The sequence below is a fragment of the Salvelinus alpinus genome, chromosome 6 (assembly GCF_045679555.1).
Source record: "Salvelinus alpinus chromosome 6, SLU_Salpinus.1, whole genome shotgun sequence".
In the NCBI taxonomy this organism is placed as follows: Eukaryota; Metazoa; Chordata; class Actinopteri; order Salmoniformes; family Salmonidae; genus Salvelinus; species Salvelinus alpinus.
The window spans coordinates 76,894,481-76,914,415 of record NC_092091.1 but is presented as its reverse complement, the minus strand read 5'-3'; the positions used below and the strand labels follow the sequence as shown (position 1 = coordinate 76,914,415).

The 19,935-nt window shown below is 40.7% G+C and overlaps 1 protein-coding gene across 1 annotated transcript in view; it reads left to right on the top strand.

Annotated features, from left to right (window-relative positions):
- The window catches only part of LOC139579406 (interferon-induced very large GTPase 1-like), a 34,990-nt gene that overhangs the window by 8,937 nt on the left and 6,118 nt on the right, over positions 1-19,935 (top strand). The window contains 7 exon segments of the mRNA XM_071407998.1: positions 223-520; positions 1,823-1,865; positions 2,071-2,340; positions 2,418-2,684; positions 2,911-3,180; positions 4,531-4,800; positions 5,784-6,053. Of these exon segments, the coding sequence (XP_071264099.1) occupies positions 223-520; positions 1,823-1,865; positions 2,071-2,340; positions 2,418-2,684; positions 2,911-3,180; positions 4,531-4,800; positions 5,784-6,053 (1,688 nt within the window).

The following is a 19,935-nucleotide window of genomic DNA, read 5'->3' as shown; positions in this document are numbered from 1 at the left end:
TGTCGTAATAGAAAAAAAACGTAATTATTTGTGACTGAAGGTGAGACAAAAATGCACAGAAGATATGATGAGTAGGTTACCATGTGTTATATTATCATGATAGCATAGAGTTATAGGAAGGTTACCATGTGTTATATTATCAGGCCATTATGTGTTAAACTGAATGGGTCAGGTTCTTGTGATCAATGTATTTGATAAATGTTATTTCCGATTCCCAACCAGGCCAGGAGAGGTACCCTGTGATATCTGCTCTGAGGTCCAAGCTGTGAAGTTCTGTCTGAACTGCAGTGTGTCCTACTGTGAGACCCACGTTAGGAAGCACTATACAATATCAGCACTGCAGAGACACACACTGGTAGAGGTGACTGGAGACCTGGAGGAGAGACTCTGTCAGGAACACCACAGAGCTCTGGAGGTGTTCTGCAGGACAGACCAGAAGCTGATCTGCTTGGAGTGTTCGGTAACAAAGCACAAAGGTCATGACACGATCATTGAAGAGATAAAACAAGCTGGAAAACAGGTAGTTATTTACCCCCTCATTATACCTGAATATACACTATAATGCCAAAAGTATGTGGACACCCCTTCAAATTTGTGTATTCGGCTATTTCAGCCACACCCATTACTGACAGGTGTATAAAATCTAGCACACAGGCATGCAATCTCGATAGACAAACATTGGCAGTATAATGGCCTTACTGAAGAGCTCAGTGACTTTCAACGTGTTACCATCATAGGATGTCACCTTTCAAACAAGTCAGTTCGTCAAATTTCTGCCCTGCTAGAGCTGCCCCGGTCAACTGTAAGTGCTGTTATTGTGAAGTGTAAACATTTAGGAGCAACAACGGCTCAACCGTTAAGTGATAGGCCGCACAAGCGCACAGAACATTACCACAGTGCTGAAGCGCGTGTCCTCAGTTGCAACACTCAATACCGAGTTCCAAACTGCCTCTGGAAGCAACGTCAGCACACTAAATGTTCGCCGAGAGCTTCATGAAATTAGTTTCCATGGCCGATCAGCCACAAACAAGCCTAAGATCACTATGTGCAATGCCAAGCGTTGGCTGGAGTGGTGTAAAACTCCCCGCCATTGGACTCTGGAGTAGTGGAAACGCGTTCTCTGGAACGATAAATCACACTTTACCATCTTGCAGTCCAACAGATGCATCTGGGTGAATCTGGGTTTGGCTGATGCCAGGAGAACGCTACCTGCCCGACTGCATAGTGCCAACTGTAAAGTTTGGTGGAGGAGGAATATTGTTCTGGGGATGTTTTTCATGGTTCGGGCTAGGCCCCTTTTGATCCATTCTAGACAATTCTGTGCTTCCAACTTTGTGGCAACAGTTTGGGGAAGGCTCTTTCCTGTTTCAACATGACAATGCCCCTGTGCACAAAGCGAGGTCCATACATAAATGGTTTGTCGAGATCTGTGTGGAAGAACATGACTGGCCTGCACAGAGCCTTGACCTCAACTCCATCGAACACCTTTGGGATGAATTGGAACACGGACTGCGAGCCAGGACTAATCACCCAACATCAGTGCCTGACCTCACTAATGCCCTTGTGGCTGAATGGAAGCAAGTCCCCTCAGCGATGTTCCAACATCTAGTGGAAACTCCATTTTAATGCCCATGATATTGGAATGAGATGTTTGATCAGCAGGTGTCCACATACTGTTGGCAATGTAGTGTACTTATTACAGAAGATTTGCTAATACTGTTTATGCAAGTTCAAGCTACAAGCTTTGTCATTGCTTGTTTTGCAACATAAACATTTAGTTTTTTCAATGAAAAGATTTCTTACTCTGTTTCCACTGCTCAAGACTTTTGATGGAGAGCAACACCAAAGGCCAGTGTCAGTCGACAGTAAGTGCATGTACAATCAATAATTAATTGGCCCAAAAGTTGTTCTTTGAGATCTTTAGTGAGAACTTGTGAACAATTATGAATATACCATTTTTTAAATTATTGTTTAAGATATGATTTGTTACTTCTTAAATTCTGATAAAGTAGTATGCATTTGTGGTTCCAATGAAGTCTGTTTTTTTCTCTCCTGTCATGTCTTCACCAGTGCTGCCCCCTCCTGGGAAGATCCGGGTCCTGTCAGTGACATCAGACTCTGTGTCTCTGAGCTGGGGTTCTCCTGAGGGGCTGAAGGGGCCACACCAGTTCAGAGTGACCTGGGGGTGTGACCTGGGGGAAACGGACTCATCAAAAGTGAAAGGCGGGTATCATCTGAAAATAAGCAGTCTCCAACCTGGTGAAAAGTACCAGTTCAGTGTGGCCACAGAGGGAGAAGATGGAAGACAAAGCAGATGGGTCTCAGCATCGTTATCCACAGGTAAAGAGTTTGGTTTTAGTCATGTTTTAAGAGATTTTGTTATGGATCTTCTTAACATAAAAATATTTTTGTTCCAGTGGTTCCACCCAGAGATTTAAAGATAGACCATTTGGAAGAGACCTCCTTCACTCTCCACTGGACCAAGGCTGAAGGAATGGAGAAAGTCCCACAGCGCTTCCTCATATCCTACTACAGCCCAGGAACAGACCTCCATGCAGAGAATACTAAAGACTGCCACAACACATTCTCAAACCTGCAACCTGGTACTGAGTACACTGTCAGCATCTCTACTGTGCTGAAGAATGGGGAACAGAGTGAACCAGTCTCTACAACCATCTGCACTAGTAAGATATCTACCTCACCTTGTTACAGCTCATCTCTTTACCAGTAAACAGAACAGACATTATGTTATATTATAAATCCAACATCTGTTTTAAGCTTATTTCTTCCCATATCTAAAGGAATTGCAAGCTGGCCTTTAATACTTTTTCGACTTATATTCTACTTTTCCTCCTGTAGTTTATTTCTAGAGTTAAACTATAGCACTGACAGTAATGTATTTTCCCTTAGTACTTCCTGCTCCAGACCAGCTGACTGTTGACTCAGTGGACACCACATCAGCTGCTGTTAGCTGGAACCAGCCACCAGGATTGGAACAAACCCAACATCATTACCAGATCTCCTACCACTGTCCAGGGACAGAACCACACATCACTACCACATCTTCACACAGATTTACTCTCTCTGACCTGGAACCTGCTACTGAATACTCTGTCATTGTCTGCACTGTGCTGGAAGATGGAAAGCAAAGTCAACTGGTGTCAACAACCCTCACCACAGGTAAGGAAGTACCGAACTTAATTATGATGTCTGGTGTAAATGTGTATTAAACTTGAACTAGTTATCAAAATAACGATGAACTAATCATAATGGATGTGTCAATATGGGATGTGAAGGTACAATATCTTCCCTGATGAGAAATATATGATGGTGAATTCCCCAGATCTCATCATGCAGTTTGGTGCTGAAATTAATACAAGTTTTTATAATATCTGAATTCTTGCTTCCCATTAGTGTGAGTCATTATGTCAAGGAGTTGATCTGCCTCTGCTTGCTTTAACTTTATCAGTAGCACAGTGTAAAACACTATTTATTGTGGAAAGGATTTATAATCACAGCGTTCTTTTATTTTATATTTAAAGAAATTGGTGTGGTTGCAACAATTTAGCAGCAGTGCTAAATGAATATAGCTGAAACCCCTCATTTCTGTTACTTTACAAATCCAAATTTTGTTGTGTGACTTCTGTTTTAAGCTTATTTCTTCCCATATCTAAAGGAATGCAAGCTGGCCTTTAATACTTTTTCGACTACTAAGGACTGTTCTTAGAGGGTGTTTTTCATGATAATTCCCGGTTTCGAGAGCCTTTTATAAAACGGTTGCCAACATATAGAAAAAGTAATTTTATGAGTTACTTAGTTTCATGTCATCCTTTCACCAGACAATATAGTCCGGGCAAAAGCCATATGTCAAGGACTCCAGCCACCCTAGTCATAGACTGTTCTCTCTGCTACCGCACGGCAAGCGGTACCGGAGCGCCAAGTCTATGTCCAAGAGGCATCTAAACAGCTTTTAGCCCAAAGCCATAAGACTCCTGAACATCTAGTCAAATGGCTACCCAGACTATTTGCACCCCCCCTCCACACCACTGCCACGCTCTGTTGTCATCTATGCATAGTCACTTTAATTAACTCTACATACATGTACATACTGCCTCAACTACATTGACTCTGTACCGGCACCACCCTGTATATATATATATATATATATATATATTTTTTTTTTTTACTGCTACTCTTTAATTACTTGTTACTTTTATCTCTTATTCTTATCCGTATATATATTTTTTAAACTGCACTGTTGGTTAAGGGCTCATAAGTAAGCATTTCACTTTAAGTCTACACCTGTTGAATTCGGTGCAATCAAATACAATTTGATTTGAACCACACTTTCATTACGAGCCCCAGGTGTGTCTGGGTCGACTGCTGTTGACTTCTTTATCTTCTCCTAGTCCTGCTCACTGATGGCTGCATGGTTCATACATGTTTATCCCTGGACTTATTCTACTTTTCCTACTGTAGTTTATTTCTAGAGTTAAACTGTAACATTAACAATAATGTATTTTCCCCTAGTACTTCCTGCTCCAGACCAGCTGACTGTTGACTCAGTGGACACCACATCAGCTGCTGTTAGCTGGAGCCAGATACCAGAATTGGACCAAACCCAACATCATTACCAGATCTCCTACCAGTGTCCAGGGACAGAACCACACATCACTACCACATCTTCACCCAGCATCACTCTCTCTGACCTGCTATGTGGTACTCAGTACTCTGTCACTGTCTGCACTGTGCTGGAGAATGGAACGCAAAGTCAACTGGTGTCAACAACTTTGACTACAAGTAAGGATGTACCCTACTTAATTTATCAGCACTACAGTATAAAACACTTGTTATTGTGGACAGGATTTATATTCACAGCATTCTTTTCATTTACATTTAAGTAATAAGGCTTGAGAACCTGTGGATTATCGTGTGAATAACTCCTGACTAAGGACTGTTCTTAGGAGGGTGTTTTTCATGATAATTCCCGGTTTCGAGAGCCTTTTATAAAACGGTTGCCAACATATAAAAAAAAGTAATTTTATGAGTTACTTAGTTTCATTTCATCCTTTCATCAGACAATATAGTCCAGGAAAAAGCCATTTGTTTAGGACTCCAGCCACCCTAGTCATAAACTGTTCTCTCTGCTGCCGCACGGCAAGCGGTACCAGAGCGCCAAGTCTATGTCCAAGAGGCATCTAAACAGCTTTTAGCCCCAAGCCATAAGACTCCTGAACATCTAGTCAAATGGCTACCCAGACTACTTGCGTTGCCCCCCTCCCCCCTCCACACCACTGCCACTCTCTGTTGTCATCTATGCATAGTCACTTTAATTAACTCTCCCTACATGTTAATACTACCTCAACTAACCGGTGCCCCCTCACATTGACTCTGTACCGGCACCCCCCTGTATATATTGTTATTTTTTTTACTGCTACTCTTTAATTACTTGTTACTTTTATCTCTTATTCTTATCCGTATATATATGTTTTAAACTGCACTGTTGGTTAGGGGCTCGTAAGTAAGCATTTCACTGTAAGTCTACACCTGTCGTATTCGGTGCATGTGACGAATACAATTTGATTTGATGTGAACCACACTTTCTTTACGAGCCCCAGGTGTGTCTGGGTCTACTGCTGTTGACTTCTTTATCTTCTCGTAGTCCTGCTCACTGATGGCTGCATGGTTCATACATGTTTATCCCTGGACTTATTCTACTTTTCCTCCTGTAGTATATTTCTAGACTTAAACTGTAACATTAATAATAATGTATTTTCCCCTAGTACTTCCTGTTCCAGACCAGCTGACTGTTGACTCAGTGGACTCCACATCAGCTGCTGTTAGCTGGAACCAGCCACCAGGATTGGACCAAACCCAACATCATTACCAGATCTCCTACCACTGTCCAGGGACAGAACCACACATCACTACCACGTCTTCACACAGCATCACTCTCTCTGACCTGCTATGTGGTACTCAGTACTCTGTCACTGTCTGCACTGTGCTGGAAGATGGAACGCAAAGTCAACTGGTGTCAACAACTTTGACTACAAGTAAGGATGTACCCTACTTAATTTATCAGCACTACAGTATAAAACACTTGTTATTGTGGACAGGATTTATATTCACAGCATTCATTTCATTTATATTTCAGTAATAACGCTTGAGAACCTGTGGATTATCGTGTGAATAACTCCTGACTAAGGACTGTTCTTAGGAGGGTGTTTTTCCTTGATAATTCTCTGTTTCGAGGGCCTTATTGCTTTTATAAAATGGTTACCAACATATTCAAATAATATAATAATAATAATAACATGAAATATTAACTACATGTTTTCATTAAAAATGTACTTTTTATGAGTAACTTAGTTTTATTTCATCCTTTCACCAGACAATATAGTCTGGGTTAAAGCCAGTTGTTAGTTACACTCTGTGCCTCTTCTTGTAAAGTTTTTATTACGAGCTCCTCAGGTGTCTGGTTCTACTGCTGTTGACTTCTTTATCTTCTCGTGGTCCTGCTCACTGATGGCTGCATGGTGCGTTGCCTTGTCCTTCCCCTGTCGCTGCAGTTGTTTAACGATGTCCACGAGACGTTGGATGTTGTGAACTCTGAGTCTTTCATTAAACACCAGGAAAGGCTCAGAGGGGGGGTCGTTATGTATCAGTTTAACTGGGTACAGAGACCCGTGTAGCTGCTCAGCCTGTACATTCCACCCTTAATATTCCTCACACTGCCATAAAACTCCCCTGAATAGTTTTCTACCTTTCTTTTGCAGTTGTCTCAAAACAGATAGTTGTCCCCTTTTCACTAAGCCAGGCCTTGAAACATCTCAGCCCAGTTTGTCTGCTTGACTGTGTTAGCTTCATTACAGCTCCTGTCCAGGGGGTTATGTATCACTATATTGGATCACTCCAATATGATATACTTCCGTGCGGCAGAATACATTCCGAGTAAGGATTTCAGACTAGTCCTGTGTACCTGGTAGTGCTGAGGCTGACCCCCTTAAATAGCTGCCGACACATTACTTCCTCCTTTTCTCGGCTCATTCCAGAGAGAAGTGGCTTGGTAAGAGCTCTATGTTAGTGTGTAAGAGCAGAAGTATACCTGCAGCTATTCAATAGCTTGGAGCAGCTAGCTAGCCTTACCATCTGGGTGCTCTGCTGTCCTCCCACTTGGTTTGGCTTGTGCCATCTGGTTTGGGTTTTGTCTCTGTTTTAATTACTTGTGACAGTGTACCAACCTGGGCGATACTTGGTTTGGTCTACCAGTATTGCGGCGCTGAGGGTTTGTCTTAGTTGTCTGTGAGACTTGTCTGTCCACCGGTACCCTCCCGGTTATAGCCTTCGGGTTCGGGGACCGCGCCTAACCTGCAAGATCGGGAGACTGTGTGTTTCACTCCGGGAGGTGTTGCGAGGTGCACCACATCTCTTCTCTCACAGGGAGCAGCCATCTTGCCTATTATCTTGTGTGTTCCATGGTGAACGAGCTATGCAAAGTAGCTAGCTTAACGAGAGGTGAACATTGCAGGACTAAGCACAGATATAAACACATTTTCCCTTAAGTCCTGCCAACCTGAACCTACACGTACCTGTATATAGCAAGAAATAACTTATAAACGTGTGTTGGGTAGAACGTCCCTTCACGGATAGTGTATGAGACTAAGGCTGATACTCTAGGTCTTATTATATACTATCATACAGTATTGTGCAGTGTTTACTATAGACAGAGTATTATTACACTGTTTATGCCACCATAGTGAGATTACACTGTTATTCACACAGTTGCTGGGTTAGATTTCTGTTACACTATTTTACAGTACAGAGAGTAACTGTCATAGTTTCCAATGGAAACTCACATCTTAGCTCTATTACAGTCCTTGTGCCCAAGAACACCAAGGTAACCTGCCTGAATAACTACAGACCCGCAGCACTCACGTCTGTAGCCATGAAGTGCTTTGAAAGGCTGGTCATGGCTCACATTAACACTATCATCCCAGAAACCCTAGACCCACTCCAATTTGCATACCGCCCCAACAGATCCACAGATGACAAAAGGAACACGTATGTGAGAATACTGTTCATTGACTACAGCTCAGCATTCAACACCATTGTGCCCTGAAAGCTTATCACTAAGCTAAGGACCCTGGGACTGAACACCTCCCTCTGCAACTGGATCCTGGACTTCCTGACGGGCCGCCCCCAGGTGTTAAGGGTAGGCAACATCACATCTGTCATGATGATCCTCAACACAGATGCCCCTCAGGGGTGCCTGCTTAGTCACCTCCTGTGCTCCTTGTTCACACAAGAATGCGTGGCCAAGCACGACTCCAACACCATCATTAAGTTTGCCGACGACACAACGGTGGTTGGCCTGATCCCCGACAAAGATGAGACAGCCTACAGGGAGGAGGTAAGAGACCTGGCAGTGTGGTGCCAGGACAACAACCTGTCCCTCAAGACAAAGGTGCTGATCGTGGACTACAGGAAAAGGTGGATCGAGTTTACCCTCATTCACACTGAGTGGGCTGTAGTGGAGCCGGTCGAGAGCTTCAAGTTACTTGGTGTCCACATTGTTAACAAACTATCATTGACCAAACACACCAAGACAGTCATGAACAGGGAACGACAATAGCTATTCCCCCTCAGGAAGTCTAGGTCCAAAGGGCTCCCTAACAGCTTTTACCAACAAGCCACAAGACTGCTGAACAGTTAATCAAATGGCTACTATTTGCATTGACCCCCCCTTTTTTTTTCTACACTGCTGCTACTCTCTGTTTATTATCTATGCAAGTGTCACTTTACTCCTACCTACATGTACATATTACCTTAATTACCTCCACTAACCTGTACCCCCGCACATTGACTCGCTCCCGGCACCCCATGTATATAGCCTCGTTATTATTATTTTATTGTGTTACTTTTTTCAAAAAAAATTTAACTTTATTTTATTTAGTAAATATTTTCTTAACTCTTCTCTTTCTTAAAACTGCATTGTTGGTTAAGGGATTGTAGGCATTGCAAGGTAAGGTCTACACCTGTTGTATTCAGTGCATGTGACAAACATTTGATTTGATTGTACCTGTGTTTACTATAGTTGTTACACTTTACAGTACAGACAGTAACTATCTCTTAATTAGAAACTGACATCTCTATTACACTACTGTTTACCCACACAGTGTATAGCTGGGTTTACCATAGTTTTTGTGTTGTACTACTTACAGTAGGCTACATACAGTAACTATGCCTGTTTCCTTTGGAAAGTCACTTTTCAGCTATTACACTGCAGTCTTGCACAGTGTGTAGCTGAGGTTATTTGTTTTCTGTTTTACTTACAGTTAAGAACTAGTTTGAACACTGTTAAAGCTCCCAATTTACCGCTTTATTGACACCGTTTCCATCCAAAACTGAGCTTTGTCATTTCCAACAAACTGAGTGCTCACTTCCCAGAATATACACATGACATCTCACATGACCATTACACACATGACGCATGGTGGGTGTGGAAGCAATTCAACTTTTGTGCACAATCAATCATTATTAATCACAGAGGTACATATGGTCATAAATGATTATGTACATACAAATGGGTTGAAGTTAAAACCTAGGCAATAGTAAAAAAGATTATGCTGGAAACCCCTGCACTTATCCCACAATTTGTTAAGTTACAGCCTTATTCTAAAATTGATTAAATCGTTTTTTTCCCCTCATCAATCGTCAGGAAATACCCTATAATGACAAGGCAAAAACACGTTTTTAGAAATGTTTCCAACTTTATAACAATGTTAAACTTAAATATTACATTTACATAAGTATTCGGACCTTTTACTCAGTACTTTGTACTTTGTTGAAGCACCTTTGGCAGTGATTACAGCCTTGAGTCTTCTTGGTTATGACGCTTCAAGCATGGCACACCTGTATTTGGGGAGTTTCTCCAATTCTTCTCTGCAGATCCTCTCAAGCTCTGTCAGGTTGGATGGGGAGCATCGCTGCACAGCTATTTTAAGGTCTCTCCAGAGATGTTCGATCAGGTTCAAGTCCGGGCTCTGGCTGGGGACTTGCTTCCATTCAGCCACATATTCAGACATTCCGAGACTTTCTTGCATTGTTTTGGGTTTATCAAAATGTGTAAAAAGTCAAGGTGTCTGAATACTTTCCGAAGGCACTTTACACTGAGTGTATAGCCATTAGGAACACCTGCTCTTTGACAAGGTGAATCCTGTTAAATCCACTTCAATCAGTGTAGATGAAGGGGAGACAGGTTAAAGAAGGATTCTTAAGCCTTGAAACGATTGAGACATGGATTGTGTACATGTGCCATTCAGAGGGTGAATGGTCAAGACAAAAGATTGAAGTGCCTTTGAACAGGGTATGGTAGTAGGTGCCAGGTGTACCGGTTTGAGTGTGTCAAGAACTGCAAAGCTGTTGGGTTTTTCAATCTCAAAAGTTTTCCTTGTGTATCAGTAATGGTCCACCACCCAAAGGACATCCAGCCGACGGCAGGTCAGTGGTCAAAAAAGGGTCATTGATGAAAGAGAACAAAGGAGGCTGACACATTGTGCAGAGCAACAGACAGTCTACAGTTAGTCAACTGACAGTCCAGTACAACGTTGGTGCCCAAAGACCCATAAAAGAATGTACAACTTGTCGTACCTTGACACGATTGGGGTATGGCAGCCAACGACCTTACAGAGTAACACTTCTTTCAGCAAAAAACAAAACTGCGGTTGCACTGGGCTAAGGAATGAAAACACTGGACACTGGAGAGTTTAAAAAACATTGCCTGGTCTGATGAATCCCAGTCCCTGCTGTTTCACGTTGATGAGAGAACTAGGGTACGGAGAAACCCACACGAATACATGCATCCATCATGCCACGTGTTACCATTACAGGCTGGTGGTGGTGGTGTGATGGTGAGGGCTGTGTTTTCATGACACACATTGGGCCCCTTGATAAAAGTGGAGGCACGTTTGAATGCCACAGGATATCTGGACATCATTGTCGATCAGGTGCATCCCTTCATGGCAGCAGTGTATCCATCTGCTAATGGATTTGTTCAGCAGGATAATGCAGGATAATGACCCAACAAATTGAGGCTGTTCTGAGGGCAAAAGGGGGTGCAACTCAATATTAGGAAGGTGTTCTTAATGTTTTGTACAATCAGTGTAAACAGCAACACCATGTAGATGTTCTAACCATATATTGCTACCACTGTATCATCAAAGGAATTATCTAAGTCAGTTTCAGAGATAGAGAGTATACAGTGGTGGAAAAAGTACTCAGATTTCATTCTTGAGCAAAAGTAAAAAGTGCAAGTAAATACTATACATCAAATTCCTTATATTAAGCAAACCAGGCGGCACGATTTTCTATTTGTTATTTATTTACGGTCAGTCAGGAGCACACTCCAATGCTCAGACATAATTTACAAACACAGTATTTGTGTTTAGTGAGTCCGTCAGATTAGAGGCAGTAGGGATGACAATGCGTTATATTGATAGGTGCGTGAATTGGAACATATTGCTGTCCTGTCTAAGCATTTGAAATGTAACGAGTACTTTTAGGTGTCAGGGAAAATGTATGGAGTAAAAAGTACATTATTTTCTCTAGGAATGTAGTGGAGTGAAAGTAGTCAAAAATATAAGTAGTAAAGTACATATACCCTCAACAACTACTTAAGTAGTACTTTACACCACTGCCAGTATATGAAAGCTTTTGGTTTCTAGCAAGTTATCTATATCATTAACCTTGTTTCTTAGGCTACATATGTTAATGTGGCTATTTTTAGCACCTTTCTGGGTTGCTTGATAGTTTTTTATTGCTTTACTGGGAGAAGACATCAATCAAATGTATTTATAAAGCCCTTTTATACATCAGCCGATATCACAAAGTGCTGTACAGAAACCCAGCCTAAACCCCCAAACAGCAAGCAATGCAGGTGTAGAAGCGTGGTGGCTAGGAAAACCTCCCTAGAAAGGCCAAAACCTAGGAAGAAACCTCGAAAGGAACCAGACTCTGAGGGGTGGCCAGTCCTCTTCTGGCTGTGCCGGGTGGAGATTATAACAGAACATGGCCATTAAGGCCAGATCTTTCTCCAAGATTTTCAAACGTTCATAGAGGACCAGCAGGGTCAAATAATAATCACAGTGGTTGTAGAGGGTGCAACAGGTAAGTACATCAGGAGTAAATGTCACTTGGCATTTAGATGTTGAAATAGCAGGTGCGGTAGAGAGAGAGAGTTGAAAACAGCAGGTCTGGGACTCGGTGGCACGTTCAGTGAACAGGTCAGGGTTCCATAGCCGCAGGCAGAAGAGTTGAAACTGGTGCAGCAGCACGACCAGGTGGACTGAGGACAGCAAGGAGTCATCAGGCCAGGTAGTCCTGAGGCATGGTCCTAGGGCTCAGGTCCTCTGGGAGGGGAGGGAGGATGGGAGAGAGAGAGAATTAGAGGGAGCATACTTAAATTCTCACAAGACACCGGATAATAACACCAGATATAACAAACTGACCCTAGCCCCCCAGCACATAGACTACTGCAGCATAGATACTGGAGGCTGAGACAGGGGGGGTCGGGAGACACTGTGTCCCCGTCCAACAATACCCCCAAACAGGGCCAACCAGGCAGGATATAACCCCATCTACTTTACCAAAGCACATCCCCAACACAACCAGAGGGATATCAACAGACCACCAACCTACTACCCTGAGACAAGGCGGAGTATAGCCCACGAAGATCCCCTCCACTGCACGAGCCCGAGGGGGCGACAAACCGGGCAGGAAGATCAAGTCAGTGACTCAACCCACTCAGCCATCAGTGACTCAACCCACTCAGCCATCAGTGACTCAACCCACTCAGCCATCAGTGACTCAACCCACTCAGCCATCAGTGACTCAACCCACTCAGCCATCAGTGACTCAACCCACTCGAGACATGACCGTGGTATTTATTTGAGCTAATAGTGCAGGGTGAACTGCTCACAGTGGGCTTTCTACTAGGGTAAACTGTCTGTGCTAACAGTATAACTCAGGTTCATAGGCACATGATTACTGCTGACAGTAGCTGTAGGATAAAATGAAGTTACTTACATTATGATTGACAACACACCTGGGAAAATGTACATTTGCAGCAGCATTATGACAGCTCAGTGACACAATGGTAGAGATTATCTGAGCAGAGCTTGGGTCACTAAGTCATTGTCTCAACACGCTCTTGAATTACGAGGACAGGGCCCAGGCACTAAGATGATTCTGATGGTCATTCCTGTAGAGCATCTGCTGTTTCCAAAAGGTGTTGAAGTTACCTATAAAAGTTATGCCAACAGGTCTACAGTAGTCTTTTAGCCAGATGTGTAATGCCAGGAGCTGAATCTTCTGCTGTTGCGGCCGAGCAAATACACAGGGCCTGAAATAACCGTCTGCTTTTGGAGTCTTTCAGAGTTAGAATCAGCTCTTTAAAATCCAGTTTCACCAGTTCTGAGCTGCTCTCCTGTCATTTTACCCCAAATGGACTACGAGAGCGTCAGTCCCCGGCAGCTATCGAAGAACGGTAGGAAGCAGCCTAGTAAATGTAAATTGTATAATTTTGCAGTTTTGGTTTGCTAGCTTCCAGTTAATGCTAGCATTATTTGTGTGTACCCCGTGCATGCTACCTCGTTTTAGTGTGGTTATCATTACTATATTTTTTATAACTGTTAGTCATAATTGCTGCCTATTACGTATGTGTATCAGCAAGGTTTTTGTTTGTATATTAATGTTACCACTGTAATGTATAGCCTTAGATGGTACTGCTGTAGTAAAGGGCACCATTGCCATGTTTCTATAGGTCCCAGAACGACCAGTCCTGGTGGCCTTTTGATTAATTGTTCAGCAGTCTTATGGCTTGGGGGTAGAAGCTGTTAAGGAGCCTTAAGGACCTATACTTGACGCTCCGGTACCGCTTGCCGTGTGGTAGAAGCAAGAACAGTCTATGACCTGGGTGACTGGAGTTCTTGACACATTTTTTGGCCTTCCTCTGACACCACCTAGTATATAGGTCCTGGATGGCAGGAAGCTTGGCCCCAGTGATATACTGGGCTGTACGCATTACCCTCTGTAGCGCCTTAGAGTCAGATGCAGAGCAATTGCCATAGGTGGTGATGCAACTGGTCAGGATGCTCTCGATGGTGTAGGTGTAGAACTTTTTGAGGATCTGGGGACCCATGGCAAATATTTTCACCTCCAGCTAGCCGTTTTTTCATGATCCTAGGTCTCTGGATTTAGTGACCAATAGATGCACCACTGGGTGGCTTTGCTGAGGCAGGATGAGCTGTCATCTTGATATAGAAGGATATTCTACCTATGTAACATAGCTACTGGACGGCTGACACAATCACGATCATAAAGAAATACTGCAGGAAGTCATGTAGCTCCACAATCTCAGAATCAAACAAATGTAACATCGTAGAGCAGAGGATCATGGTCCCTGATCTTGAGGGTGAAACCGGGACTACATGAGAAGCAGTATCAGGGACGATGCAGAATTGAGTGGCTCAGAGCTAGCGGTCAGCGTTGACGAAGGGAACAGAGCTGTGATGAGTTCCAGTATATTGTCATTGGCTGCTAGCATCAATGTTGAACAGATGCTCAGTATGCAGGTAGCATAACATGAGAGGACAAAGCAGTGTTGGTTCTAGTGATGACGACTGATGTTCCATGCTAATTATTTTATCTAGGAGTGTATGAGAGTACGGTTAACATGTGAGTGTCCATAATGCAAACAGAACTTAAGAGATCATGCTTAAAGGGTAGGAACCTTTTGTGTATTTCAGACTGAAGAACCCATAAAAGTTATCATATGGACCGCCTCTGGAAAAGCAGAATGTAAACACAACACTGTTGCATTAACTTGGACTCAAACTTGTGCTACTGAGAGAGGAGAGATACTCTTCGACGTGCATGTTGTCCTCTTTTCTGTAGGCCATGAGATTAGCAGAGAGATGGATCCTGAGCAGACTACACAATGATCTGACTCCCTTCTATTGGACCATGATAAAGAAACGCTGCACTTAGCTGATGGACATTTGTAATGGAAAAGAATGCATGGTGATATAACAGAAGACATCGTACAGAGAGTAGACAGAATGCTGCAGCTCAGCCATCACATACCATCACATAGCATCACATAGCATCACATAGCATCACATAGCATCACATAGCATCACATAGCATCACATAGCATCACATACCATCACATACCATCACATAGCATCACATACCATCACATAGCATCACATAGCATCACATACCATCACATAGCATCACATAGCATGACATAGCATCACATAGCATCACATAGCATGACATAGCATGACATACCATCACATACCATCACGTAGCATAACACAACATACAGTATACTAACAAACCCCCAGAACTGCAACTAAACAGTAGCTATGTATAACCACCTGTACTATCTAATCCTTGATTCATAAAACCAAAATCGCTACTGTCATTAACGTTGTTCCTCAATTATATAATAGTATTTGGTGTCCAGATGTTTAGTTACGCCGGGACACGTTCCATCATCAGCTGATCCAGGAAGTCATTTTCTGACGATATTGCATGTGACTCAACAACAGCCCAAAGTGAAGGGAAAACAGTGTTTGTGAGGAATGTCAAGAATATTTTGGTGTCTCATTCGACCAACCACTGGCCTTGTGGTTAGTGTCCGCCCTGTGATTGGTAGGTTGGGAGTTTGACACCCGGCCGAGTCATACCAAACACTGTAAAACTGGGACTAAATGAGTCTCTGCTTGGCACTCAGCATTAAGGAAACTAAATGAGTCTCTGCTTGGCACTCAGCATTAAGGAGACTAAATGAGTCTCTGCTTGGCACTCAGCATTAAGGAGACTAAATGAGTCTCTGCTTGGCACTCAACATTAAGGAGACTAAATGAGACTTTGCTTGGCACTCAGCATTAAGGAGATATATTGGTGGTAAGGCTCTGTGATATACTATCATCCTGTCCAGGGCTTGTACACTACTTGTATATCAGGCTGCCTCACACTACACAAACAGGACCTGTTATTGTACCTTTATTCCATGCTGTAATGTATAGAGATACTGATATAGCTCTAGAAACAGGACATGTTATTGTACCTTTATTCCATGCTGTAATGTATAGAGATACTCATATAGATCTAGAAACAGGACATGTTATTGTACCTTTATTCCATGCTGTAATGTATAGAGATACTGATATAGATCTAGAAACAGGACATGTTATTGTACCTTTATTCCATGCTGTAATGTATAGAGATACTGATATAGATCTAGAAACAGGACCTGTTATTGTACCTTTATTCCATGCTGTAATGTATAGAGATACTGATATAGATCTAGAAACAGGACATGTTATTGTATCTTTATTCCTTGCTGTAATGTATAGAGATACTGATATAGATCTAGAAACAGGACATGTGATTGTATCTTTATTCCTTGCTGTAATGTATAGAGATACTGATATAGTTATAGAAACAGGACATGTTATTGTACCTTTATTCCATGCTGTAATGTATAGAGATACTGATATAGATCTAGAAACAGGACATGTTATTGTACCTTTATTCCATGCTGTAATGTATAGAGATACTGATATAGTTCTAGAAACAGGACATGTTATTGTACCTTTATTCCATGCTGTAATGTATAGAGATACTGATATAGTTCTAGAAACAGGACATGTTATTGTACCTTTATTCCATGCTGTAATGTATAGAGATACTGATATAGTTCTAGAAACAGGACATGTTATTGTACCTTTATTCCATGCTGTAATGTATAGAGATACTGATATAGTTCTAGAAACAGGACATGTTATTGTACCTTTATTCCATGCTGTAATGTATAGAGATACTGATATAGTTCTAGAAACAGGACCTGTTATTGTACCTTTATTCTATGCTGTAATGTATAGAGATACTGATATAGATCTAGAAACAGGACATGTTATTGTACCTTTATTCCATGCTGTAATGTATATATACTGATATAGCTCTCGAAACAGGACATGTTATTGTACCTTTATTCCATGCTGTAATGTATAGAGATACTGATATAGTTCTAGAAACAGGACATGTTATTGTACCTTTATTCCATGCTGTAATGTATAGAGATACTGATATAGATCTAGAAACAGGACATGTTATTGTACCTTTATTCCATGCTGTAATGTATAGAGATACTGATATAGTTCTAGAAACAGGACATGTTATTGTACCTTTATTCCATGCTGTAATGTATAGAGATACTGATATAGATCTAGAAACAGGACATGTTATTGTACCTTTATTCCATGCTGTAATGTATAGAGATACTGATATAGTTCTAGAAACAGGACATGTTATTGTACCTTTATTCCATGCTGTAATGTATAGAGATACTGATATAGCTCTAGAAACAGGACATGTTATTGTACCTTTATTCCATGCTGTAATGTATAGAGATACTGATATAGTTCTAGAAACAGGACATGTTATTGTACCTTTATTCCATGCTGTAATGTAAAGAGATACTGATATAGTTCTAGAAACAGGACATGTTATTGTACCTTTATTCCATACTGTAATGTATAGAGATACTGATATAGATCTAGAAACAGGACATGTTATTGTACCTTTATTCCATGCTGTAATGTATAGAGATACTGATATAGTTCTAGAAACAGGACATGTTATTGTACCTTTATTCCATACTGTAATGTATAGAGATACTGATATAGTTCTAGAAACAGGACATGTTATTGTACCTTTATTCCATACTGTAATGTATAGAGATACTGATATAGTTCTAGAAACAGGACATGTTATTGTACCTTTATTCCATACTGTAATGTATAGAGATACTGATATAGTTCTAGAAACAGGACATGTTATTGTACCTTTATTCCATACTGTAATGTATAGAGATACTGATATAGTTCTAGAAACAGGACATGTTATTGTACCTTTATTCCATACTGTAATGTATAGAGATACTGATATAGTTCTAGAAACAGGACCTGTTATTGTAACTTTATTCCATGCTGTAATGTATAGAGATACTGATATAGATCTAGAAACAGGACATGTTATTGTACCTTTATTCCATGCTGTAATGTATAGAGATACTGATATAGTTCTAGAAACAGGACATGTTATTGTACCTTTATTCCATGTTGTAATGTATAGAGATACTGATATAGTTCTAGAAACAGGACATGTTATTGTACCTTTATTCCATGATGTAATGTATAGAGATACTGATATAGTTCTAGAAACAGGACATGTTATTGTACCTTTATTCCATGCTGTAATGTATAGAGATACTGATATAGTTCTAGAAACAGGACATGTTATTGTACCTTTATTCCATGCTGTAATGTATAGAGATACTGATATAGATCTAGAAACAGGACATGTTATTGTACCTTTATTCCATGCTGTAATGTATAGAGATACTGATATAGATCTAGAAACAGGACATGCTATTGTACCTTTATTCCATGCTGTAATGTATAGAGATACTGATATAGTTCTAGAAACAGGACATGTTATTGTACCTTTATTCCATGCTGTAATGTATAGAGATACTGATATAGTTCTAGAAACAGGACATGTTATTGTACCTTTATTCCATGCTGTAATGTATAGAGATACTGATATAGTTCTAGAAACAGGACATGTTATTGTACCTTTATTCCATGCTGTAATGTATAGAGATACTGATATAGTTCTAGAAACAGGACATGTTATTGTACCTTTATTCCATGCTGTAATGTATAGAGATACTGATATAGTTCTAGAAACAGGACATGTTATTGTACCTTTATTCCATGCTGTAATGTATAGAGATACTGATATAGTTCTAGAAACAGGACCTGTTCTTGTACCTTTATTCCATGCTGTAATGTATAGAGATACTGATATAGATCTAGAAACAGGACATGTTATTGTATCTTTATTCTATGCTGTAATGTATAGAGATACTGATATAGTTCTAGAAACAGGACATGTTATTGTACCTTTATTCCATGCTGTAATGTATAGAGATACTGATATAGTTCTAGAAACAGGACATGTTATTGTATCTTTATTCTATGCTGTAATGTATAGAGATACTGATATAGTTCTAGAAACAGGACATGTTATTGTATCTTTATTCCATGCTGTAATGTATAGAGATACTGATATAGTTCTAGAAACAGGACATGTTATTGTACCTTTATTCCATGCTGTAATTTATAGAGATACTGATATAGTTCTAGAAACAGGACATGTTATTGTACCTTTATTCCATGCTGTAATGTATAGAGATACTGATATAGTTCTAGAAACAGGACATGTTATTATACCTTTATTCCATGCTGTAATGTATAGAGATACTGATATAGATCTAGAAACAGGACCTGTTATTGTACCTTTATTCCATGCTGTAATGTATAGAGATACTGATATAGTTCTAGAAACAGGACATGTTATTGTACCTTTATTCCATACTGTAATGTATAGAGATAGTGATATAGTTCTAGAAACAGGACCTGTTATTGTACCTTTATTCCATGCTGTAATGTATAGAGATACTGATATAGTTCTAGAAACAGGACATGTTATTGTACCTTTATTCCATGCTGTAATGTATAGAGATACTGATATAGATCTAGAAACAGGACCTGTTATTGTACCTTTATTCCATGCTGTAATGTATAGAGATACTGATATAGTTCTAGAAACAGGACCTGTTATTGTACCTTTATTCCATGCTGTAATGTATAGAGATACTGATATAGATCTAGAAACAGGACATGTTATTGTATCTTTATTCTATGCTGTAATGTATAGAGATACTGATATAGTTCTAGAAACAGGACATGTTATTGTACCTTTATTCCATGCTGTAATGTATAGAGATACTCATATAGT